The sequence below is a fragment of the Ornithodoros turicata genome, chromosome 10 (genome assembly GCF_037126465.1).
Source record: "Ornithodoros turicata isolate Travis chromosome 10, ASM3712646v1, whole genome shotgun sequence".
NCBI lineage: Eukaryota > Metazoa > Arthropoda > Arachnida > Ixodida > Argasidae > Ornithodoros > Ornithodoros turicata.
The window spans coordinates 16,349,481-16,374,728 of record NC_088210.1 but is presented as its reverse complement, the minus strand read 5'-3'; the positions used below and the strand labels follow the sequence as shown (position 1 = coordinate 16,374,728).

Genomic DNA, 25,248 nt, shown 5'->3' with positions numbered 1-25,248 from the left:
AGGCCAAAATGTGGGCGATGCGGCGGCCTCTTCCATTACCGCGGGTGTGTTTTTTGGGGGCGCGCCGATGTGCACGCGAGCTTCGGGCACATCCACATTTGAAGGCACTCCGCGGAGGCTGTCGTCGCGCAAAGTGGAACGTGATTTGTTTGACGTTGGCAACATGGTATATATCCCTGAAGCTTGGAGGAAAAGGCAAATTGCCAGAACAAGCTTTTCCCGAAGCCCAGGTATATGGTAGTCAAGGTGTATGTTGCCAACGTGTAAGTGCGCACCAACTCGCTTGCATATTACCACTCGGGGAGTGGACGAACGTAAAGGAAAGCAATCCACACTGAAAAAAAAAAAAAAAAGAAAGAAAGAAAGCGTTACGTTTTGCATGCTGATCTATTGATTGATTGTGGTGTTCTATGGATCGATTTCCTTGACGCGTTAATTCACGTCTATTTACGAGTGAAAAAGAATCCACTGGACAGAAAAGAGTCGCGTAGGAGCTACGTTTCGCGTATTTATATATTTATTATATCGATTGATTACTTCGACTCGTTAATACACCCGTATTTACAAATGTAAATGAGGTAGCCCACATGGGCAGGAAGGAGCCGCGAATGCGTTTTGCGTATACCTGTCTCTGTATTCATTCTGTCTGGTTGATTATATTTAGGGCCAGGGTTTTTTGAAAATCGGGGGTGAAAGTCGGGTTTTATTTCACGAACCGTGAAATTGGGTGATATCGGGCGGAAAAGTAATCTTCGGGTAGAAAATTAAAAAATTGTGTTCTCGTATTTGAAATTGAAAGAAGACGCGGAACAGCTGTGCCAGTGCCCGTATTGGTGGTTGAATTGGCACTTTTTCAAGTAAAAACGGGTTTTACCCGGTTTTATCCCCAATCACAGGGCCATAATTACATTGATTCTACCGGTTGATTCGTTCGATCGGTTAATTCACACCCGTTTCGCTTACGAGAAAAACGTTTAGCGCTCGAATGCAACTTCGGCTGACCCGTCGCTTCCTACGCGAAAACAATGGGCTTGCCAACTAGACCACGTGACGCGCGCGCGAACGAGCGACTGCACACTTCGCTATATGGTTTACAACGTGCATAATCGATATTATATAAATTTTGATCTAATACGGTTGGACTGATAAGACAGCGCTCATCATAAATCATGTTACTGAGATGATTTTTTAAACACTTTGCAGGCGTAAACGTATGGCACACTTTTTTGGGGGGCCATTTCAAAGAGCATATTCTACGGAGAACGCCGTTTCAGATGGGTGCTTTGGAAACACCATTTTAGCAGTGTTATGTTATTACGCCTTTCAGCTGACAGAATGACATGTTCTCCAATCTGAAGGCAAAAAAGCTCTCTGTGGTACAGCTGTTTCTCCGAAAAATTCGATTAATTTACTCATTTTGGTAGCATGGAGTGCTATAAGCAGGGTTCCGTTTTTTTTTTTTTTTAATCGAAAAACACCGAAAAACGTACGCCGGGTAAATTTTCCCTCATTCGGTTTTAATCGAAAAACACAGGATACAGAGGGACATTCCAGGACATGACAGAGATAAATTGCCGCACATGCCAAAAACCATGCAGAAATACGATGGTTGTGAAAGAATGTCCGTTTACTTTTTCGCTAGCCGTATAACGCCGCCGCAGCGAACAACGCCATGTTGAATTAGCGTCGTGCGGAAATTACATTATTATTTCTATTCGCCGATAACTGTCGGGTACACGCCATGAAAAACATCGAAGAACGCCGATTTCGTGAAAATACGCCGAATCCGTCCAAAAATAAAAACCGAAACCCGGAACCCTATAGCTAGAGGTACCATTTTGACCAGATCCTTTAATTTAGTCTTCACTTTTCTACCTTGCTTTCAATGTAAGATTTCCACACTGCATATATACGCGTAACCATATTCGAAATTATGCCTTCCTCGATACGAAAAACTTTTAATAGAAGCATACGGAGCTCCTCGTATCGCTTTCCGCTGTGCGAAGCCCCTCACGAGCGAAGGTATCGATTTCTGCGCATTTTTGGAGCCATCGGAGATGCACCACGCTTGCTATTCACCACGCGTCTCTGGCCCGCAGTTACCGGTCTGCACGAACGATTAACGACTCGACTCGGCTCGGCTGCACGTGAACCGAATGCTGCTGTCTGCGCGGCGGAAGGAGTTAGTACTGATCACAGGTGTATAGGAGACAATGTTGCCAGATGGAGCTGAGAAGATCGCACGCTGGTGATCGCGCTGTAGGTGGCCCTTGCTGTGGTAGCAAGACCTGTAATGTAATTAGTTACAGGTATAGCCCGATTACATCGAGATTACTTTCGACATTATGTAATTGCAAGTGAATTACTAATTTGTAATGCACTAGGAGTTACTTTTGGAATTTGGACTTCGTGATTTCTTCTTAGATATGTAGCTAACATTTCTACTGTTGTCTTTATTTTGTAGAAAGCGTTAAGATTTTTGTTTTGTGTGTGTCTACGTAATGGTTATCAAACTTGCCACTGCCTATGTAAGTGTTATTGTTGTACCTTAATTAGATTGTTTTGTATAGTGTTGCATCTGGTTAAGCTTAGTCAGCGCTTGCGTATATATAGTATAAAAAGAATGTGTTTTATTCCTATAATGGCTGCACAATGTAAAAGGTGGAGGAGGAGCCTTTGTCAAGCCTGAAATTGAAATTGAATTACTTTGGAAATAGTTTTGGAATCCACAAAATCTTGGCCCCGATATAGGCTGAACTAATTCAATGCTGGACCAATTTTGGACCAATACTGCAGATATCCATCCGCTATTGGGCCAATACATTGTGCTGCTCGGGACGTTATGAAAGCCCTCTTCCATAAGCATTACCTGGGGAGACTCTGCTGGGTGCATCTATAGATACACCCAGCGTTTTGCGTTGCGTTTTGGGTCTATTCTCATGCACGCTATTCTGAAACTCTCCATTACCTAAGCCCTATTGACGAACCTTACCGGAAGGAGATGAGTTCTGCTTTTTGAAAGCCTACGTGCGTGTGGTATGCAGCTTCGACAGCTTAGTGACTTTCGAAACGGGAAGCGGTTGACCAAGAAGCCGCCAAGAATGTCTGAGGTTTTCCAAAGCAGTATGCAATCGTGAAGTAACCGAGCCAGCTGTTTTGTTTTCATTATCCTAGTACAGTAGTATTTACTGACTAGACTGCCAGCTTGTCCCTGAACTGTATGGCGTCCTTTATCTTGTAGTAGTCTCTGGTCTCTTGCAGTAGGTCCACCATTTGATGTTAGCACCTGTGTGACACTACTTCGGGACAATTAAGTTAGCTCCTACAGGTCAGCCCCGCCCACAAATCTAAGGACTGACAAATAGAGCAACTAAGCTTAACCGTCGTCCAATCAGTGATCTCAAGTACGTTATAAGAAAGAAAAAAAAGGGGGTACTTTGACTCCATTTGGGGACTAAATGCATTTCCACAAAAGATAGTCCCTTTCGGGAGTAAATGCACGGGAGTAAATGAATGTCACAGAGTGGAGACCTGCATTTCACGCTGTGTTCTAACAGTTCGCACAATTCGTGTGCATGCATTAAAATACTTCGAATCAAACCGTCAACAGTGATATATCGGGTGATATAAAATCTTGCGACACACATTGGGCACAATTTACAAAGAAAGAAGCCCCAACTGTATCTTACTCTGTCTGGGTGGAAAATTTCTACGTTGGCTGAGTTATACAGCGTTATGCCATCAAATCGACCAAGAGCACATATTTACGTAGTCTGTTACATTCGGAAGACCATTTGCGAAGTTCAGTGACAATTTACAGTCCTGGGGGAGTAAATGTCGGGGTTAGGGGACTAAAATAGGGAGTATTTGGGCGATCTAGATGACTAGAAGCTGCAATTACTCCCTGTTTTACTATTTTCCGGCACTCGCCGACTTGTAGTCAGTCGCCGTCTTAGAGAGCATTGAGTGAGCGTTGCTGAGGTTAATTTCTTTTATTCACCCGCTGCAATTTTGGTTATAGTTTATGTACGTCGACATCGCCTCCTAACATTTTCTCCCAGCAGACAACGCAAAATGTTGCTCTTTATATTCTATAAAGAGTCACCACCCTTATCATCGTCAACCCATACACAAAAGGGACGTCCACAGACTTCACCGAGACAACTCCTCTTGAACGCCATTGTCTCTTTAGCCCACTTTGCATGTTGCTAAAAGCCATATCATCGGTTCTTCCGACAGTTATTTTTTGCTGCTGGTCTCCAGCCCCCCTTTTTTCTGTCTCTGTTTATAATGCCGACGATGTTCGAGGAATGGACGTGGGAGTTTTTCTGGTCGCACGTGGGATGCGTTGTCCTGCGTGTGACTGCATATAAGATGCGAGAGGCGGAAGCGAATGGTGTGTTTTCTTGGGAGAGGCTTGGATTACCTTTATAGGCAGTCGATTCTCATGTGCTGGATACATTGCAAGTGACTCAAGATGTTCCACTGGAGAGGAGGTTTAGGAAGGGAAGGTTGACGTCAGAGGGAAGAAAGAGAGAGAGAGCTAAACAATGTCAGGTTTATTGTGGCCTGCGAAAGGAGTATAGGAGGCAAGAACGTTCGTGGTTTGCATACTGGTCGTCGAACCTAGCCGATAGCTACAAAAATAAAATAAAATAAATAGTAAATCACGTAGTCGGTAGTTGTTGTAGAGGCATTCTTGGACGTATACGGTTTTAGGTCGTATTTTTATAGTTCATAATGAGATTAGAGTTGTCGTTAGAGGAATCATTATTGATAATTTTGCGAGTGATCCCAAAAAATGAACGAGGCAGTAATTGCGATTTTTGTAGCCTCTGAGCGCCGTAAAAAAATTTTAAAAAATAAAAAAGTTTATAAATCCCACATCGAACATCTATAGCTTTACCAAGAAATAGTAATCACTGAAATGCACCACCAGAGACTGTGGCGCCTCTCATGACCCTAACAGATAAAATACGAAAGAAATCCAGAAGGTAAGGACCGTCTAGCTTAAAAAAAAAAACGAAAACATTGTACAGTCAAACTCCTTTATAGCGAACACCTTTTTAACGAAAATACCACTACAGCGAACTTTTTTACAGTCCCGTTGGAGCCCTATAGGTCCAATAATGGACATCCTTTTTAACGAAAATACCTTTACTGAGAATTTTTTTCGCCGTCCCCTGAGTTTCGTTGTAAAGGAGTTTGACTGTATTATTAATGAAAGAAGGAAGTCACTGAAAAGGTTAGCCGGTCTTTCATTATTCTTAGGCACTTGAGGCTTGTGTGTTGTGTTGTCATTTCTTCTGTGTTCCAGCCTCAGAACATCAATTTCCATCGTATTATTAATTGATATATGTATATTTTTAAGCACATAATCACCTCCTGCGCGTTCAAGCACTTATCATACCCTTTCACGAGCTTTCAAATCCCGCTGTTCTATAGTCGTCCACAGCCAGTCCATTTAACCGACCGTTGACTGCAAGCTGCAATTCATCATCACTTTTAAAACTTTTTCCCACCACGTTGCCCAGCAACTGTCGTAGCAGCAACATGGGGCCGAGCATTGTCGTGAAGAGTAATAACGCCGCGAAGAAATTCTCCACGCCTCCGATTTTTGGATGGCTCGCCGTAGTCTCTTGAGTGTCTCACAGTTGAATAATGACATGTTTTCTTAATTTTTTTTTAAAAGCTAAACGGTCTTTACCTTCCGGATTGCCCTCGTATAGTACAGACGTAGCAAAGCTGGTTTCTCTATTATGTAGGAAACCTGAGCTTGGGGCGAACGCAAAGATGTACGACACGGTGCTCACATTACTGTGTTGTCCATCTTGTTGTTCACCCAAGCTCAGTCTCTCTCCGTGTATTCACAGGAGCGACATCCGCTCAGGCTTTCCGCTGCCACGTATATCCCTGTCGTGTCTTCACGTATACTGCTAACAGTGGAGAATATCCTGAGACACATCCACAAGATTTTCCGTAGCAGACGACAGGAAAAGACGCTGACGGTGTCGTCTGCTAAGCGTCGTCTGCTAAGTGTCGTCTGCTAAGTGTGCAGTACGGCAGTATATACGCCACTCCCCGATATTCCGGCACTGTGAGCAGTGTGTTCGCTTTTTCTTCCACTAGGATCTTCCGTGAGGCTGTCGCGCTCGTGTTAATACACGGTCCCCCTCTCCCTTTGCATTATGGGGTCCGTGATCGTGCCTGTCTCACGAAGTTAAGCCACGAAGTGTCACATTATCGCCGATATTGAATGGCACCAATTCCATCCCGTCCTGCTATTACGAGGATTTGCGTGTCCGTGCACGCGTGTTGTACGCTGCTGCTGCTGCTGCTAATGGTTCTGTCATGACATGCTTCTCCATGAGCTTTCGATGTAGTGAGTGCTGACCCCGTTCGCCGTCGCATGCTCAATGCCGAAAAAAAGAAAAAAGAAACACGTCATTAACGTGACACGGCCGTCATAACGGCTTTTCTTTGTAAATGACACGATGAGGATGTTTCGGATGGATGGATGTAGTCGCTGGTCCGTTTCTTTTTCTCCCTAATGTTCTTTCATCGTGTCAGTTTGTTTACGTGGAGCTTGAAGAGTTGGAAACATTGGAGGAAAAAGAGAATACCGTCCGCGCCAGTTCCACGTCTTTTCGGGTCCCCCGGCCAATTTTCGTGAAGAATCTCGGGCGTGTGAATCGGTGATTTATTCGGATCCCCTCTCCTTAAACCCTCCAAATGTTTTGCAGCGCCCCCTCCTTTTTTTTCTTCTTGTTTTTTTTTTTTTTCTTTTCGAGTGTGCGGCTTCAGACACACGTCATGTCGGCACTTGTGACTCCTATGCTCACTCACTCCTAGCTCAGCTCTCCATTTGTTCATTGATGTTCAACTCATTCCTCGCATTGAGCATGAGTGGACATGCTCATGAGTGAATTTTGCCGAGGTATGGTTACGACTATAGTCGTGTCCAACTTACGAAGGAAAAGCAACCTAGTCCGTCAGCTCTCAAAGTATTACTGCGCCGCGGATATAGGATGGCTGGACACAGAGAGGCCACCCTCCCTCCTTGCGCCAGATAATGTAGGTAATCCAGCATACTCACTCTGCTTCCGTATTGGCTGTTAAGACTGGCCGCGTGACACTACGCTGCGGCATAAAAAAAGTGCGCTCCCTTATACTGACGGCGCATGGTGGCCGGTGGTGGCGCTGCAGTATTTCTCCTGGCGCACTATTGCTTCTCCTTATCTCCAACGGCGTACGTAGTTGACGGACTAGCAGCTGACTTGCTTGATTAGTGAGCGTCCACCCACATCTTATTATCAATCAATCAAATAAGAGTTTATTGTTTATAAAATAAAATACATACAGTGCATATACAGATTGAGGTCCTATAGTTAAAAACTAGTTCTCGCTATTATACTCTTTCACCTCTCGTGCTTGCAATTCATAGCAGGACTCGACGAAGATATTCTACAGAATAGCCACATACTGGGACTTCAAATTGCCGGGGAAAACCTAGAAAAGCACATTCTATTTTTCTTTTTGTAACAGTGGAAAGTTGTGTGACATGAGAATGAGAGAAAGTTTTGGAGGGTGTCTAATTTCGCCTCTTCGCGAGATATGCGTCCACTTGAATGGTGCGGGTCAGAGTCGCTAAGTGACTCCAGCGTGGGTGGCACTCGAATCTAGGACAAGATTTTTCCGCTCGAAGGGCGATCTTGCGCCATTTTATGTCGTCGTCGACGTCTTATATACGCGGTCTTTCTGGGAACTAATAGTAGCGTTAGCTGTTTATGTGTTACGAGGCCGTGCTTTACGTGGATGGCGCGGTCTTGGAACGAGACCTTTTTCTCCAATGACCTTACGTATGCGCGAACAAAAGGAGTTGCGCAATCTTCTGTGCGCGAAGAGCGATCCCCGTCCACTTCCCAGCAAGCCTGGGTATGGATTTTTGTACAGGCATCGTTATCTGTGTAAGTGCGATTAATTTGGCAAGTATATGTGATTCGTCATCTTCCGTTTTTCCCCTTATAATCAAACTCAATATGTGATTCATTAACGAGCATTAACATATCGAGTCGACGTTCTTTGCAGTGCGCTAATTTTTCATGACGAAAACCCGAGACTGGGAAAAAGACGAAAAACAGACGACACAACACAAAGTCTCAAACACAGCTAAAGTTTAATGGACAACCGCACACTTTTAACACATCAGGTGGGGGAGGGGGGACAGTGCAAAAGGCTCGCCAAAGCAGGGCCGAAGGTCACAGACGTTTTGCTGACACAGTTCCCAGCCCCCAAAATTGACAACGTTTCTCTCAAAAGCCTCCGACTGAGGTCGGTCTCCCTGGCCTTGACAAAGGTCTCTTCCCATATGGGAGAACAATTAAAGCAAACTTTGAGATGCTTTGCCAATTCCGACGACTGGTCCTCATTTTTCACCTTCGAAGCGTGCTCCCGGAGCCTGTCATTCAAGCAACGTTTCGTTTGGCCGATATAGCAAAAACCGCAAGCAAGAGGTATCTGATACACCACATTTGACTGGCATTGTACATAGCTATTTTTATGCGATTTACAAACTTTGTCACGCTTCTGGAAAGGACAGAGAGCATCAAGTCTAAAGCAGTTTTTAAATACAACCCGGACACCAAACTTTTTTGCTACAGCAAGGATGTTATGTGAGACATTGTGAAAATATGGGATCGCAACACGAATCTCATTATCAGTCACAAGTGGGGCACAGGGGGAAATTAATCTACTAAAAACAGACTCAAGAGCGCTAAAAAGCATTGCATTAGAATAGCCTGCGAGCTGCAGACGATCACACTGAAAGTTTAAAGAAATACACAACTGATGTACACATGACTTCCTCAAAGTGCTAGAATTTTTTGTCGCTAATTTTTGTCGTTGAAGTCTTCCAGAATCACGTAGCCGTCCAAAGCGAAAGATGACAATCACGCCACGGGCGGTTTGCGAGACCGTTGCTTCGTTACCGACTCAATACAATGGACATTTATCTGATACAACGAGTGCAAGAGGACTTTTGATACCGCCGACCCTATTTGAGTTTGGGGCGACGAGCTGGGAAGGGGTCTTATTCGGAGAGATTGCGAGACCTCTCCGCTTAGTTGGTATAAGGAGTATTGATCAGAATGGCTTCGTTTGCGCTCAGCTCAGCCTGATTTTCCTTATGCGAGTCAGCCCTATCGGTCAGTCAACTGCTTTCTACGCCTTTTTAAACGGCGTTAAACTACCCCCAGACTAACTGCCCACATCGAAGATGGATGTCAGGTCTCTACCAAGATTAAGTCTCGCCGATGCACTGCATGCGGTAAAGTATAATGCGCTTGGAGAAATTGATTCGCCGTTTCCGTGAAACGATATCGGGACTCCATAGGTCACAAACAACGCCCATCAGGTGCGATGGGTGTCACACTCCCTTTTCACCCCCGCTAAATTCAACCCTCGACCGCCACCTCGAACGAAAAACCTGTACAAAAACCTGGCAGAATTGAAGTACAGTGCTTCGTATTCCTTACTTATAAGGCTGGAAGATATCTACAGGTTCAAATCGCGGGTACATGTAACAAAACAATCCGACGGACACCGTGCATTATCAAGAGGGACATTCCCCAGAATACTCCAGCGGAAGAACGCGAAAAACGTCATAGCTTTTTACTGCCACGTACAAGCGCGAACGCTTAACACCACGTATTTTTGTGCACTGCTAACCGTGGGAAATGTCCTTCAACGCAGCCACGAGATATTCCGTTAGCAGACGACAGGACCGATGTTGGTCTGTAGTGTCGTCTGCTAAGTGCAGACGACATCATCGGCGCTGTCGTCTGCTAAGTGTGCAGTACTCCAAACTTTATTTTTATTTTTGAGTTTTCTTCCACTAGAATATTCCGTGTGGAAGTCGGCCATTGTGAACACGCTCACGTGATGTTGGCAGCAGCCCTTTGTGTGCGTGCGTGTGTGTGGCTCCTGCCTTTCTTTCGCGCAACAACGGTTGCATTCCCGCTTTTGTTCGGTACACGCATTACACAGTGTCAAATTCAAGGCCATGGATCACGCTTTGATCGCAAAGCAACAATCCATTTTTTTATATATATTCTTTGTCCCTGCCTTTCCTGCGTCCCTATCCTCCTCCTCCTCCGTTAGTTATCCCTCTCCCGCGCTCTCTTTCGAGAAAATCGTTCCCGCTCTGGCAAACAGCAACGGGAGTGGACCGGAGAAGCTGCCGCTGCTGCGCCGGTGTGATTCTGCTCAGTGGAAATACTCCGTGCTGTGAGTCAGCCTCGGCGATTCTGCCCGTGTATTTTGGTTCCCCCGGAGGTGTTTCCGTCTCCCGTGCGGCTTTGTGTCTGCAGCTACGTTTGTGCAAGGAATTAATCCACACAGGGTGTGTCCACGCTGGACTGCGGAGAACATACGTTATTTTTTCGGGACTGCGGAGTCGGATATTGACGTGAGTGTGAACAAGCTTTTACGTCCGAGCTGTCATTTCCCGCGAAATTTTGAGACCGTGTAACGATTTTCTGGGACTCGGGGGGGGGGGGGGGGGACACGGGTGGTGTTGTGTTATGTGAAGCAGGTGGGGATTGGGGAGCTACGCAGATATCCCGGAAAGCCATATGAAGGGAGTATATCGTCGTGGTCATCACGTTGGGCACTTTTGATTTGATTGTGAGTTTAATGGCGCAGCGACAACTGAGATCATAATGCGTTGGGCACTTTAATAACCTGAATATATTTCAACTAATTCGTGTTAATTTATTGCCAATTCTATTCGGGTTAGATGACGAAATAGGTTCCGGTCCCTCGAGACCAAAAACTTGTCACTTGTTCTTTTGCCTGTGGTGGCCTCACGTCACCTGCCCTGACTCAAAAGTGATTAGGCAAGCCTAAACCTAAACCTAGTCACATCTGGCACTCTGTGGTTCTAAAATGAACAGCCTGGAATAGGTTGAGGAGTATTTGCCGTTCGTTAGCAACCAAAGTGAAGCACAGCACTGGGGTCCGGACGAGTTGGGTCTCCTCATTGGCTTGGGTGTTAAAGGATCGAGTCAAGGGTCAAAAGGTCAATAAGCCTGTACGGGATTCCCCATACATGTTCAAAATCTGACGGCACGCGAGGAGCCGTCCAGTTTGCATGAAGCAAGTCTTATCTGCCAGATTCCAGTGATGTGTTGTGCTTAATGATGTCAGATTTTCGGTGTCGTCCTTAGAAACGTTTTCACAGCGCTCAGAGCATTAGAAAAAGGAAAAATCGCGTCACGCTGGCTCCACATTTCTTGATCACTCACAACATAAAGATGCCTCAAACGGGAATTCTAATCTCATTAAGCGCTAGAAAGATACATCTAAAAGCGGTGCACTCAAAAAGATTGCATGCACACGACCGACACATAAGGAGGGCCGTATCGTATAGTTTGCAGAAGCAAGGGTGGAAAGTACTGTACGGACCCCTTATAGTGTGTCGCCTTGCTGACGCAGTGGTTTGGCAATCGAACGTCACGCATTTCCCTGTGAGTCAGTATCTTAATAACGTATTTTAACAGGTTGCGTGATTCCCATGTTGTCCGCGGCAGTCCTTCTGCCCCATATTCCACTATCCTGCATTTCAGACCCACGCGCACCAAAGCTCTGCGCATGTACTGAACACTCCTAGTAGGTGACAGATCCAGGGATATCCCTAGCGCCCCCTTAACAGCCACCCCCCCCCCCCCAAAAAAAAATCTTGGAAATCCCCACCCCCAAAATACCGGTCAGAAAGGCCAAAAACGCAACAGAAGCAGCATATATGGGCATCACCCCCACCAACACCTCCTGAGATGAAGATCCTGGGAATATCCCTGGGTTATTCTTATGCCACACATTCTCCGGAGGGCGTCCCGAACAGAGATTCTTCCAGCACCCTCCCTAACATCCCCACAGATATATTAAAAAAAAAAAAAAAACCCACGAACGCTGCTAAAAAGAAGAAAAACAACAAAAAATAATTTAAAGCCACAATGGTATACAGGTGTCGCACCTCCCTTACGTAATCCCAGCTCTCAGTAACCCATACAGAGATCAGAATCCTGCGCTGATCCCCGTCGCTTCATATGCTCGACTCGCAAGGAATTTGCCCAAGATTGACGTCTCAGGGCTGTATGTGTGTGGGGGAGGGGGTGCTGACACCAGTATTTGCTGACTTTTCGAGCTTTTTATATATATTTGTGGCAGGTATTTTGGGCTCTTCCAGATCTTTTTTCTTTTTCCCGGGGGTGGGGGGATGCTGGGAAAATCCCTGCCCTACTGGACGGCGGGTCTGACTCCCCGCTCCGAAACGTCATGTCAAGCGCGCCCCATCAGGCAGTTTTGTTTATACGGCGGGTTGTCAAGAAAGGTCGCGGGTTCGTTGTCGACTGTAGAACCTTTGAAAGTATAGGATGGACATTTCTGCGAGGCGAAATTGTAACGATATTTCCTCCAACGAAAACCAAACGGCTCGACGTTTGTCACGCGGAAACTAAACTCGAGCCGGCACGTAATGGAGAAAAATGCCGGGGAAGGCAACATTTTTGCGGAGGCTGTGTTCCGATTGTGGTCGCCCAACTCTTACTGATATCGATGCTTATATCGACGCACTTTCTTTCGCTTGTACCTTTGAGCCTGCTATTTAGAGTGGCCAACCGCATGATTGTCGGCATTATCTCCAGCACCGAGAGTAATGCGCTAAAAGTGTTCAAGCGGAGAAAAATGAGGGTCAAATCGTCTTGGGCAGTCAACAACGCAACATACATTTAACGTTTAAGTCATTAAACCCCGTCTGCTGGTAGTGAGCACGGAGCGGTAATTCCGCATCTATTAGGCAAACGGAGAGAGAGAGAGAGAGAGAGAGAGAGAGAGAAAACTTTATTAGGAGATAAACTGATGTTCTGAGGCTGGAACAACATAGAGGGGACAGATACAAACAAAGCCTCAAATTGCCTAAGAAATCAACGATACAATCCAGAAGATGTGGGTTCGATCCCTACAGCTGGCTAACCTTTTCAGTGACTTTCATCTTTCATCGTTTATTAGGAGTTTTTTTTTTCTTTTTCATCCATCGCAAAGGGAGCTAAAACGTTGTCCAGACAAAAACGTGACTTTCTTAAGCGCTTTTCGCCAGAACGGAACATGTTGAAACCAAAACGAGGATATAGCCAATACGCTTTTTGAATTCCGTGTTAACGCCGCGGGGACAGGGGGTTAGTGTGCGTCCTGGGCCAACTTTAGGGGGGAACTGTGCCGACATTCTTCCGGAAAACCCACAGGGAAAACCTCAGACAGCACAACCCGCGCGGCGGGAGTGCTGACCCTAAAACGAGCTTCATAGTGCAAAAGCCTTTGTGCCCAAACCCAAGCTTTTTACACTGTGGAGTTTCTCCATCCCGCTGGCCTGCGTCTATACTCCATACTGTACGTTCATTGGTTCTTTTATTGGGTCTTTGGAGAGGTCAGCCATAGAGATCGGCTTGCTACTCCGACGAGAGAAAGAACGAAGAAATAAAGTCACTTGCCAACCGGTCAGGTGTCACTCTAAAAAGGACATCGCTAAACGGAAGGGCTTTACGTAACTTGTCGTACGTGTTCTGATGGAGGCAGCCGATCTACTTAGCGGGTTTCAGTGTTGTGTCATTGTCTCGGCTGCGTTAGGAGTCGTCGTTACGTAGCGTGGCTATGGCTCACTGCTCCGACATCAGTGAATGAAAAAACGTTCGCACGCTGCAATCAGCTGTTGCATGTGTTTCCGCAAAATAATGACCGCTGGCCCCGTCGGATCGCTCTACATTTCCCTTTCCGCTACCCCCTCTGACCTGAGATACACTTTCTAAAGGAAAAACGTAGAAAAAGAATAGGAAGTGCAAAAAGGGACGTTGTTTCTTGCGTGACGAATGTTGCTCACAGTCACAATAAAACTCTTTAGAGAAAATTAGATATATGCGAGACGGTGAGAATGTAGAAGTTACGCGTATATATGCATGTTCCCTTTATTCTCTCTAGTTCACTTTCGTAACGTTGTAATTGAGAGACGCTCACGCGAGTGAACATTATAAAATCTATAAAATCTAGGTCGTGGGAGCGGAGAAAACACAACTCAAATCACCTCCTTTTTTTTCTCTTTTTGTTGCACGTTTCCTCCACCCTGGTATTTAGTCCTTAAAAGACGCGATATGTCTCGAAGTACTGATACCTTTTAAAAAGTACTATCGGGTTCTTCGTGGCTGTTCACCATTTAAGGTCTGCCACCCATGAAGTATTTTTTATTTTTTAATTGAACTCCTTCCGGAGACAAACATCGTTTTCCCACGTTCGACTTTTCGCTCGTATTGCCACATCGAGTACCCCCAGTTCTTGACGGTAGATACAGTACAACTCACACAATTTGCAACGTAGCCGGCAAGCAAAGTACAAGCTTACAGCAGCTCGTTTGCATTTTATCCATAATTTCTATCACAGCCACCCTGATAACAGTTCCCTGTGCTTGTAACGTAACAGTGTGCAACATAGAGGACAAATAAATCGGCGATGAAACTGTCAGATGTGGATTGAACGCCAGCTTCAGATCGACGGAAGTTCGCAAAAATAATAAGTGCAGGACTCCACTATTCGCTGCAAGATCGACCTATAGAGGGCGACACCGTCACCATTCTAGTGTGGATAATTCTTTTTCGTAATGCTAGTATATATTCACTGGAAGATCACTTGTGCCGCGATGGTACAATACTGTTCGGTTCCCCAATGCTCCACCTACTGCACTGAACGCGGAATAAACGTGCAAAAGCAGACGACGCGTCCACACTGTGGTAGTTCATGGTTTCTCCGCAGCGCGCCGACACTGGTCGATCTCGGAGCGAATAACAGTATTCGAAATTCTCGATTCTTCTAAAGAACTTCCGTATGTTGGGCGTATTCATTTAAGCTCGCGTGGGTGAAGTTGGCCGGATGACGTGTTGCGGTGAATAACGCAAACCCATGGGACCGGAATTATGAGCAACCCGGTAGACGTCTTTAGAAGTTACGTAGCGTGCAGTCATCTTTTTTGTAAGCCTAACAATACGTATGTGCGCGCCTATGTATCGTATTCCTTCACGCGAGAGTTCCGCTTCTGTGTTCGCATCCCTGCCTCGTGCGTCCTCTACGCTCGCGCCTTCCTTATACAAGTCGTTACGCCGTTGCACGGGCCATATACGCGCAGTGCGACCTCACAAAAACGATGACATAGCGTTAAGAATCTGCGGTCGACGACACCTGTCCCTCGAACGTTCGTTGCCATCTCCTCATTCGATTTTTTCCCCCCTTGTAGATGCGTTTTTTTTTTTTACACCCTCGGACTGAGAACTTTTCTGGCCACCTGGTAAGACGGGGACGTTTATGCTGCTGATGAGCCGCAGGTGAGATATACTGGATTAAAGTATGGCACTCATCGAAATAAACGCCAGACAGTGTGGCTGGAATCGAAGCGCTCTTGGCGTTTTCGACGGTTGTCATATTTAAATCGCAGTGCCGAGTTGGGGTACTTGGCTATATGTCATAATGCAAGAAATTGCGGTTCGTCCTGTGGGTTGTGTGTTTCTTCGTCTGCGCCTTCTGGCTTCATTCTTTTTGCACTATGTCATATTTCTGTCGGTCATGTTCTCTCAGGCACCTTGGCTTGTGTCGATTTCGTCCGTTTCTGTCTTAAAGCCTCAGAGCACAGAGTACTGTTTGGCATGAGAAGCGTCAACATTCGATAGTATTCTGGTATATATATATATTTCACACCTGTCGCAGATAAGGAATCGGGTCGAAGCTAAACATTCACGCTAATCCGGTTCAACTTGACCTTATCAACCGCGATCCAAATCACTTCGTTTTGCCGAATTGACTACCGGTACATGATATCCAGGGTCATCACCGGAGGCCTGTCTGCAACTATTAAACTAGTACGAGGAACTAAAAGAGTGCAGATATCGCGGACCTTCGCCAGCGCCGCTAGATATTCGTGAACAAAATTGCCTGCAGCGAAGATGACGGCCATCGGGCCCCCATTTTCTGAGTTAACGGCTTTTCTGACTGCTCGCCTCGTAAAATGGCTTGCCTATCGCGCGGCGGTGTCGTTAACATCTCTGCCACACACACACAGTAAACAGCGTGGAAAATCGCGACGGGGTGTATATTACCAGTACCAGGTCAACATGCGGTTTCCAGGAATGTAACATCAACTAACGATTGATTGATGTTCCTTTTGTGTTGGTATCGACGTTACGGCATCTTTCAGAGAAATATTTTTTCACTCGGTGTCCTTCAGTGTCGACGATGTAAATTAATAAAATTCATTCTATTAATATTACGTACGCGGAGAGCATTTTTTATCACAGCGAATATCCAAATTTCGCACGAATGCGAGAGAGCGCAGATGCTCGTCTGCTTTCGCGGTGCTGTCAATATGGCGTGGAAGAAAAAGAAAGAAAAAAAAAAAAAAAACCCCGCAAGATCCATTTGCCCAGTTGTTGGATATCCGCCTTGGAGGGCGACAGTTTACTTTATGCTATTTATTCCTTTTTTTTCTTTTCTTCTCTCTGTCAAATAGTAAACAGAACGTGAGTGTAGAAGTCCAAAAATAACGCCCCCTAAAATTAGCCGTCTGCGATAGCTGAACAAGCAGACGACACTGTGTGACGTCGATTTGTGTGCCCAGATATGCAGCGCGAAGGATTTGGGAGACTCCCTCGCCTGGCGTTTGCTCCGGAGCCCCTGACATCGCCCAAACCTTATAGGAGGACATCGTGTTAGCTATTCGTGAATGAACTACATTTTTTCACCATCAGTGTCGCGTGTTTTCGAAACAAGTCTAATAAGTCGAAGGTAAGTGAACGTTATGAGTGAAGCAGACGTCGACCTTTGTGTTTGGTACCACCGTGGCAGGCTTCGTCTGTCGTATTTCTACTGTTACAGGAAAATATGTCTGACAACCACCGATACTTATCGTCATTTCGGACAACGGTTGACCTGCCTTTTTTTTTTTTAATTCGCTTTATACGTAGCCGCTGTCTCGTCTGTTTCCTGAAACTTAAAAAAAAAAGGTGTAAAAAAGTTTTTCTTTCTGCATGAAGAAGTAGCACTCGAGGGTATCCGATATTTCTGAGCCACTATTTTTAGTACGTTGAACTAAAGGGTTGTACGGGAATTGTATTGAAGTATATATGAGCTAAGATTTTCCGTAAAAATTATCACTTGGCTCTGTTTTTCGCGGAGAAATCGCCATAAAAAAGAGAGAGAGAGAGAAGAAAGGAAATAAACTGCCCTCTTAACGTGTCGATGCGAGTTCGTGTAGTTTCGTAGCAGCCTAAATGTCGTATTTACTTCTGCTTTTTGACTGTTTCGATGCATATAATATGCTCTTTCGTTCTACCACTCTCAGTAAGTGTGCCTTCCAGAGTTCATTGCAAAGCCCCCAAAGATTCCACGACAGCTCAATATGACAGTACATAGGAGCGAGCAGTTTTTGATTTTTTTTCATAATTTATCGAAACCAACCTGGAAGCTGCAAATTTTCGACACGATTTTTTTAGCGCATTTTTAGTAATTGACGAGTTACGAGTAATTGACGTTAGCTGTGCCGGCAGTAATTTCTCCGGAACGGGAAGAATGCCGATAAAATATGTTTTCAATGAAGGCTATCTGGTGGATAAACACCGAAGCGTCGTCTGCGTTGTGTCCAGACACGGACTTGAGAGGGGGTATCGACATTCCCCAGAATGTTTCAGCAGAAGATGCGTAAAACGTCATGTTATTTAAAAAGGCGGTCAATGTTATCTCCTTCATTTGGTGCTCTTCTAACCATAGGGAATATCCTGCCGTTCAGCCACTATAGATATTCCGTAGCAGACGACAAGATCGACGGTGTCGTCTGCTATGAGCACTCTCGATATTCCTGTGCCGTGCGAATGCTCAACGTAAGACGCGGATGAACTTCTGTCCTGTAAGCTTTTTTCTTTTTCTTTTTTTTTACTGGAATATTCCGCGGGGATGTCGCACGTGTGAGTACACGGTATTTTGGATGACCCCCCGTACAATGCAGTTCTAGCACAGCTGTCAGCCTGTCATCCTTAAAATAATCTCTACAAGATATATTCGCCCATGTCTCTTTCCTTTGTAGCTTCTGCGCCTTCGTGCTTCATGCATAAACTTTACGAGCGATCTTTGACCCTTTCAACCTGGGCCGGCTCTATCTTCATCCCAGCACTGCTTCAGTGACCGAGTATAGTGAAAAACTGCTTTCCATTATCGGTGCCACGGTGATGGTATAGACGGTTGTTGACCTGACGCCGTTTATGCCTGGGGCTCGAGTGCTGGCTACAATTAGGCCTAACCCTTGATAGCGGCTCACCGACCTTATTACGTCAATGGTTGCTGAGGGAGCCAATGAATGAGAGTGAACGCTAACGAAGCGCGAAAGACGCGACCCAATTTAGGTGTAGCCTCTGCTTTCGCTTCGGCTGCGATTCGAACAAATCAGGTATTCATGGAGATTTGTTCAACCTTGCCTGGCGTACCGGCTCGCGCAAGGTGCATGTGAGGTCATGAATCTTTTGCAGGTGGCATGTTTCATCGCCCCATCTTCTTCCTTATGGTGCTGTGACTGATGGACTGATTTGTGGTTCTTTGTCGTGTAATTTGATTTGAAGAAATAGTGGAAAGCACGTGATGAGCAAAGTACCTCAAAACTCTACTTGAAGTAAAGTACCAAGTACCTAGCACCTGTTGTACTTTAAGTACTGTACAAAGTACCATACTACAAATGTAAAGAACAAAGTCCTTGGCAAAGTACTTTAAAGTACTCATCAAGTACATTACAAATTTAGATTGTATCGCTGGACGTTGTAACGCTTGGTAGTGATAAAAGGTGAGGTAATTATGTTTCGACTGTTATCTTTAAAAAGCTTTCAGCAAGCATGTTTGCCGAGTGCTAGTTACAAAAAAAAAAAGAAAAGTATAGTTTACACCTGATTCATTAATTTGAACTGAAAGAAGTCAATTTGCGACCAAGTTTCGCGTTTGTTTTGCCAAATTGGGTGCTTGAGTACTTGAAAGGAAAGTACCAAAGAAAAGTACTTAAAATACAGTACAAAGTACACAAATTTAAATGTACTTTAAGTAAAGTACAAGTACTGAGAAATGTACTTAAAGTAGTACGTGAGTACTTGGTACTTCAAGTACTTCCCATTACTGGTGGAAAGCACGTGATGGCGGTGACATTTTTACACAGTGTGAAGACTTAGCCAACAAAGCCTAACGCACATTCGTCTATACGATGCTGCAATGCTTCTCTAATCTCTATCGCACTTTTAGTTTGACGTTCAACGGCGAAAGTTTAGGTATCGAGATCATGAGCACCACAGTTTCTACAAAGCAGTTTTTGTTTAAATCGAAGATTTCCATTGTGTTTCAGTTTTCTCCATGCTACAACACCCGTTGTCATTGTTAAACCGGCCGTGAAGGTTGTCGTCTGCGTCAGGCAGGCCGCGCGGAACGTGCTGAGCAGACGAAAGGGCTGTCGTCTGCTTGTCTCGCTGTCGTCTGCTTCGATTGCCCCCACCGTTTCGGCCATCTACAATTCGCCTGGTTACCGCTATTATGTCACAGAATAAATAGCTTTTTTAAAACTAGAACACTGTAAGTACAAGAACGCAAAAAAATTAAGCGCACACAATCGGACATTTGGTTGCAAAAAAAGTCCCAACATTTGGACGCGGGGGGACGGCACACGGAGAGAAAGTCATGATGACGGGGTAATTTTCCACTGCATATGCACACGACTCGTAACGAGTGACCCATGACACAATCACCACTGTGACTCCTGTCACGAAGCCCTGCCTATTTCGCACGGGTCACGTGATGCCCCATTGTCCTTTCTGACCAGCAAGTTGACAGGAACTGCACCACGCTCGTGGCGCGGCTGCGACAAATGAGTCGGACCGGGCCCAGTTGTCTCACGTCATCGGAAGCTTATTCTGTGCAGTGTGCGACGACGTGATAATTAATGTGTGCTTTGTTTTGCCTGAGCCGTGTGACCTTACGGAACAGAGCCATCTCGCTTTCATCCGCTCTAAACGTTGCACAAAACAATGGGGGCGTTCTTGATCTCCTGATCTTTCATCCTGTGCACGGCCCGTTGTTTTTCCGTAAACCGTTTTGTGGTTATCTCCGTGCCTCTGCTTAGCGTTTTGTTGCGTATCGCTTCGGTCTCGCGTGCGTTTGATATGTTACTGTAAAACCGTTAGTGTTTTACAATATGTTCACGAATTATCGCGAATTTTTGGGCGTGCGCGAAAATTTCGATTGAGAATTTACATGATATTGCATAGCGCTAAGAATTGACAGTTCAGAAACTGTGCTGCAAACTTTGTTTTCGCAGCTGATCGCATAGTACGCGGTATTACATGGTACGGGCAATCTCGGACTTATCTCCAAGCAGCAAACCACTCGAATCACGTAGTTTGCCATCTGGAATTTGCCAGATTTAGTCCCAGCAAAATTGAAAGGTCGTACAGTATGTGCCAAACGGTTTTTAAAAATTCGTTGTGTCATACGGCAAGATTATTTTTCTTCTCTATTAGGAAACTGTGGTCACAGTTGATTAACTGTGGCGTTGCTCATGATCATGTAGTTGTCTCGCAACGTAAATCAATTAATTATTAATTACCGCCTGTCTATTGGGAAAACATGTAGGATAGCTTATTGATTGGAGCGCAGCGTATTGATCTGTGGAAATAGAGGTCCGTTTTCCGCTCCAGTGTCAGCTATCGGGTTCTTGATCATTTTTCGCAGAATGACATGGCACCTTTATACCCTTTCCATTTCCACTAAACACGTGGGAATCGCGCCCTGGAGTAGTCGAACTGACATGTTGACTCTTTTGACTTGACTGTCCTTCATAGAGTAAATAGAGGCTTTTATTGCCACATGGCTCCCGCTAGCGAACGCTCGTATTGACTTTGTGTTTATGACGTGGAACATGTGTGCGACACTGCCAACGCCGCTTAGATTCGGAAGGCTTTCCTATTGCGTCCTCTCTCTCCTTAGCTACGTCGACATATAAAGTCAGGATCACGACCTACTAGATTATAGCGACCATGCCATACGAACCCCTTCCCAGCGCCGCATTTGGAGGCTAGCGGTGGCGCTGCTCATCGGCACGGTTATTGCTTCGTCAATTTCTACAGTACTTTGTACTTTAGCTTACCTTAGTATTTTTGTACAAGCGCTGGATGTCCCACGGGAGATGCTGCCTTCTAAAGTTGATTATCATCATCATTTTACGCGTTTTCATATAGGAACTGTTGCTGTCGTCTGCTACGGTAATCGTGCGTCCGCTTCTGCGCGTTCAAAATTCAAATTTCCATCGTCCAATCATGATGTAGGTCTCGCGGGCCGATGAGTAGCGCTCCTAGCGGATCGTGCGGACGGGTTCCTCATAGGGGTTGCTAATTATGGCATGGTCGGAATAATCTAGTAGGTCGTGGTCGACATATAAAGTCAGAATTCGTCTGCTATATACCTCGATTCGCCGTTCTGCGAAACTCTCGAATGATTGCAGCTAACTTCGCAAATTTAAACCTGTAGACTAAAAGTGCAACACGGTTTCCTGAAAATCGGTCTTGAGAATAATATGGGACGATGTTGCGCTCTATTTTGTTTTCCCGTTTAGTGCTGGGGACGTTTACTACTCGCAGACGACAGTCAGTTGCTGGCTGCCCGTGAAGCTGACGGTGGCTCGTCTTCACGGTTACGACCCGCTGAAAGCATGTTCGTGATTGGCTACGGCCGTTGAAAACACGAGCCTAATTGGCTGACTCTTAGTTGTTACGTCACGTCGACGAGTAAGCAGGGTTTTCTGTATCTAGGTGGTGTTGACACTGCTCAGCCGTCGCTCTTTTGAATCATATCCAGGCTTAGGACTAATTGAATTCCCCCTCCTCCAATATGATGAAATAGCGCTAAAAACACACGGAGATTGTAAAAATAGGACTGTGGTGTGTGTGTGTGTGTTTTAGCGGTATTTCGCCACGTTGAAAATGCACCTGATTCTTGATGAACTCCGTCGTATATGTTCCGTGCAGTTCCCTTACCCCCCCCCCCCCCCCCCGCCCCCCCTGTTGCGGTTTCGGGTCCGAGCGGTCTGGTGCCGGAGGTAGTCAGGCAGGGGTCCGTTACGAGAAACACAACGAGGTTTATTTACATGTTCGAAGACTCGAAGTGAACAGACAGAGGAGCCCTGAAGGCCTCCGCTTTTATATACAATCTAGCATCAACACGTGACACCGTTTATAATAGAGCACACTGGTTGTACATGGTGGTGTGTCCTTGCCGCACGGCGTTTGTCTTCACCTTCAATGTCCGTCTCCCAGACAGCGCAATCGGCTTAGCTCTACGGAAGGCAATGGTGATATGGACAGACAGTCTGGCTCGGAAGGTCGCTCGTCGACTGGATGGCCAGCGGGAAGAATGGACACATTATCCCCTGCACGCTTATGCCTTATTTGGCTGTCTGGATGGCTGGCGGGAAGAAAGGGATGTCCGGTTTCGGGTCCGAGCGGTCTGGTGCCGGAGGTAGTCATCTTTTGTCACGTACGACGGGTGCACAACATCCATTGTAGCTGCCGAATCGCGCAAAACCTTACACGACTTTCCGTTCACGGTCATATCCCGCACGTATGGTTCCAACAATTTAGCATTCTCGCCACCGTCACTTACATAAGAAAACACCACTTTGTTGGGACAATTTGCAGCGTAGTGCCCTGGTTTGTTGCAAATATAACAAACGTCGCGTCTCCTAGACTCAAACACTTTTGCTGTTTCCTTCTTTGGTTGGGCTTTGTTCTCTGACTTGGAATACGTCAGTCGGGTCTCGTTCCCGTTCTCGCTTTCATTGACCCGGTTTTTCTCAACGCGTTTAGGATGAAACCTCCTTCTATGCTCGCCTTTCCCTTGTGCGGATTGTTCCCTATCAGTTTCCTTTGTTGCTCTAGAGGAAACGGAGGCCGCACTTTGCGCCTTTCTACGTGTAACATACTCTTCTGCAAACTCGGCGGCTGTCTGTATTTTGACTTCAGTCATTCTGTCTTGTACCCAAAACATAATCTGCTCAGGGAGGCCTCGATAAAACTGTTCGAGAGCCACGCACTCTACGACCTTGTCGTGGTCTCCGAATACTTCAGCGCTTTTGAGCCATTCTACTAAGTTTGCCTTTAAACTGTAGGCGAATTCCGGGTAAGACTCGTCCTCCTTTTTCTCTGACAAACGGAAGCGCTGTCGAAAAGCCTCGGTGGATAGTCGGTACTTTTTGAGTAGAGCGGCTTTTGCTTTGTCGTAGTCCCCCGCGTCTTTCTTGCTCAGCCTCGCAATAACGTCTGCAGCTTCGCAAGGAAGTAGGGTGAGAAGTTTTTGTGGCCATGTCTCTCGATCAAAGCCTACCCTCTCGCAGGTTCGTTCAAAGTTCACGAGAAACAGACCGATGTCCTCCCCGATTTTGAACGGCTGTAGGAGATCCTTTATCTTCAACTTTTCATTATCCCCACTTCTACCAGTCGTCCTAACAGAGGTCTCGGATTCAAGTCGGAGGCGCTCTAACTCTAATTTCTTTAAGGCAAGTTCATGCTCTCTCGCTTCTTTAGCTTGCCGTTCCTCCCTTTTTTCCTTTTCCTCGCGTTCACGTTTGATTGCTTCCTCGTCTCGTTTTCTGTCGAGGATGATTTCCCAGCATTCCTCAATCTCCTCAACATCTGCTCCAATACTCTTAATGAGCTCAATGATTTGAGGTTTCCGCTTTACCTGCCCCGCGCTACCCCCAAGTTCTTCAAGCAAAAGCAACAATTCTGGCACTCGCAACTTCGTCAAGTCCATGGTTCTCCCCTGAGCGCAAATTTCCCGTACCCTAGCCTTTTGAATGAAGCTAAAACTTAGTGCTTCCTATACCAAAAGGGCTAACAGATTTTGCCTATCGTTCTAGACACTTACGATCTGGCTACAATCTGACCAAGGAAAACGGAGCACTCACCCATGTGACGAGTTACAGCCGGTGAGATCCATCCCAGTGCTGCCAACCAGTTGTTGCGGTTTCGGGTCCGAGCGGTCTGGTGCCGGAGGTAGTCAGGCAGGGGTCCGTTACGAGAAACACAACGAGGTTTATTTACATGTTCGAAGACTCGAAGTGAACAGACAGAGGAGCCCTGAAGGCCTCCGCTTTTATATACAATCTAGCATCAACACGTGACACCGTTTATAATAGAGCACACTGGTTGTACATGGTGGTGTGTCCTTGCCGCACGGCGTTTGTCTTCACCTTCAATGTCCGTCTCCCAGACAGCGCAATCGGCTTAGCTCTACGGAAGGCAATGGTGATATGGACAGACAGTCTGGCTCGGAAGGTCGCTCGTCGACTGGATGGCCAGCGGGAAGAATGGACACATTATCCCCTGCACGCTTATGCCTTATTTGGCTGTCTGGATGGCTGGCGGGAAGAAAGGGATGTCCTTCGTGAACACCTGCCGAAAATCCGTGTATACGCCTGGGAATGTTGTCACGACGAGACGCAACACCCCTTAAAAATGTTTGGCAACCCCCTCCCCCTACTTCTTTTTTTTTTCTTGTCAGCGGCTTTGCCGTTTCCGTTTTACAACCATGTCGGCAGTGACATATAAAGTTGTTACAGTTTGCAGTTTAAGTTGTTACAAGTTAATTGTATACCGTATAATGACGACCCCTCCGTGCAAAGGTATCTAGTGAGGCTCAATTAACCAGTAATTGTAACTGTATTTGTAATTCTCTCAGAGAGCAACTTTCACGGTGAATACCAGTCATTTACAGAACCTGTCGCACGAGTGGTATTCACCATGGAAGTTGTTCCCGGAGAAAAGTGATTATTTACAATTACTGGTTAACTGGTCAGTATAAGTGATTACTTGTAAGTTGTAACTGAGTTACCTCTCAAGTCTCCTTTTAACGAAAGGCCGTGCTACTTCGCAATGCACAAGAGAGAAAGAGAGGGAGAGAGAAAACACAAGCAGAAATATATGCTTGGGAGCGTCCGGCCGCAACATGTCGCTCAACTTTGGCTGTCGCAATGGGCCGCGCCGACCAATTTGATGCTGCGCCCAGGAAGGGCGTTGGTTGCGCTTTATGAATCTCTCAGTGGAAGCATGACACCACAGAGACGACCGTTCCGTTACGTGGAAAGGT

General features: G+C 45.9%; 1 protein-coding gene across 3 annotated transcripts in view; it reads left to right on the top strand.

The window, feature by feature from the left end:
• LOC135370687 (myeloid leukemia factor 1-like) overlaps window positions 1-25,248 on the top strand; it is a 51,346-nt gene that overhangs the window by 14,409 nt on the left and 11,689 nt on the right. The window contains exon 1 of one of the 3 annotated variants that reach the window (XM_064604480.1): window positions 16,767-16,872. The exons of the other annotated variants lie outside the window; for them this stretch is intronic. Within the exon in view, the coding sequence (XP_064460550.1) occupies window positions 16,811-16,872 (62 nt within the window). The 5' untranslated portion in view covers window positions 16,767-16,810. Of the gene's footprint in view, window positions 1-16,766; window positions 16,873-25,248 lie in introns of those variants that run through there. 3 annotated transcript variants of the gene reach the window in all.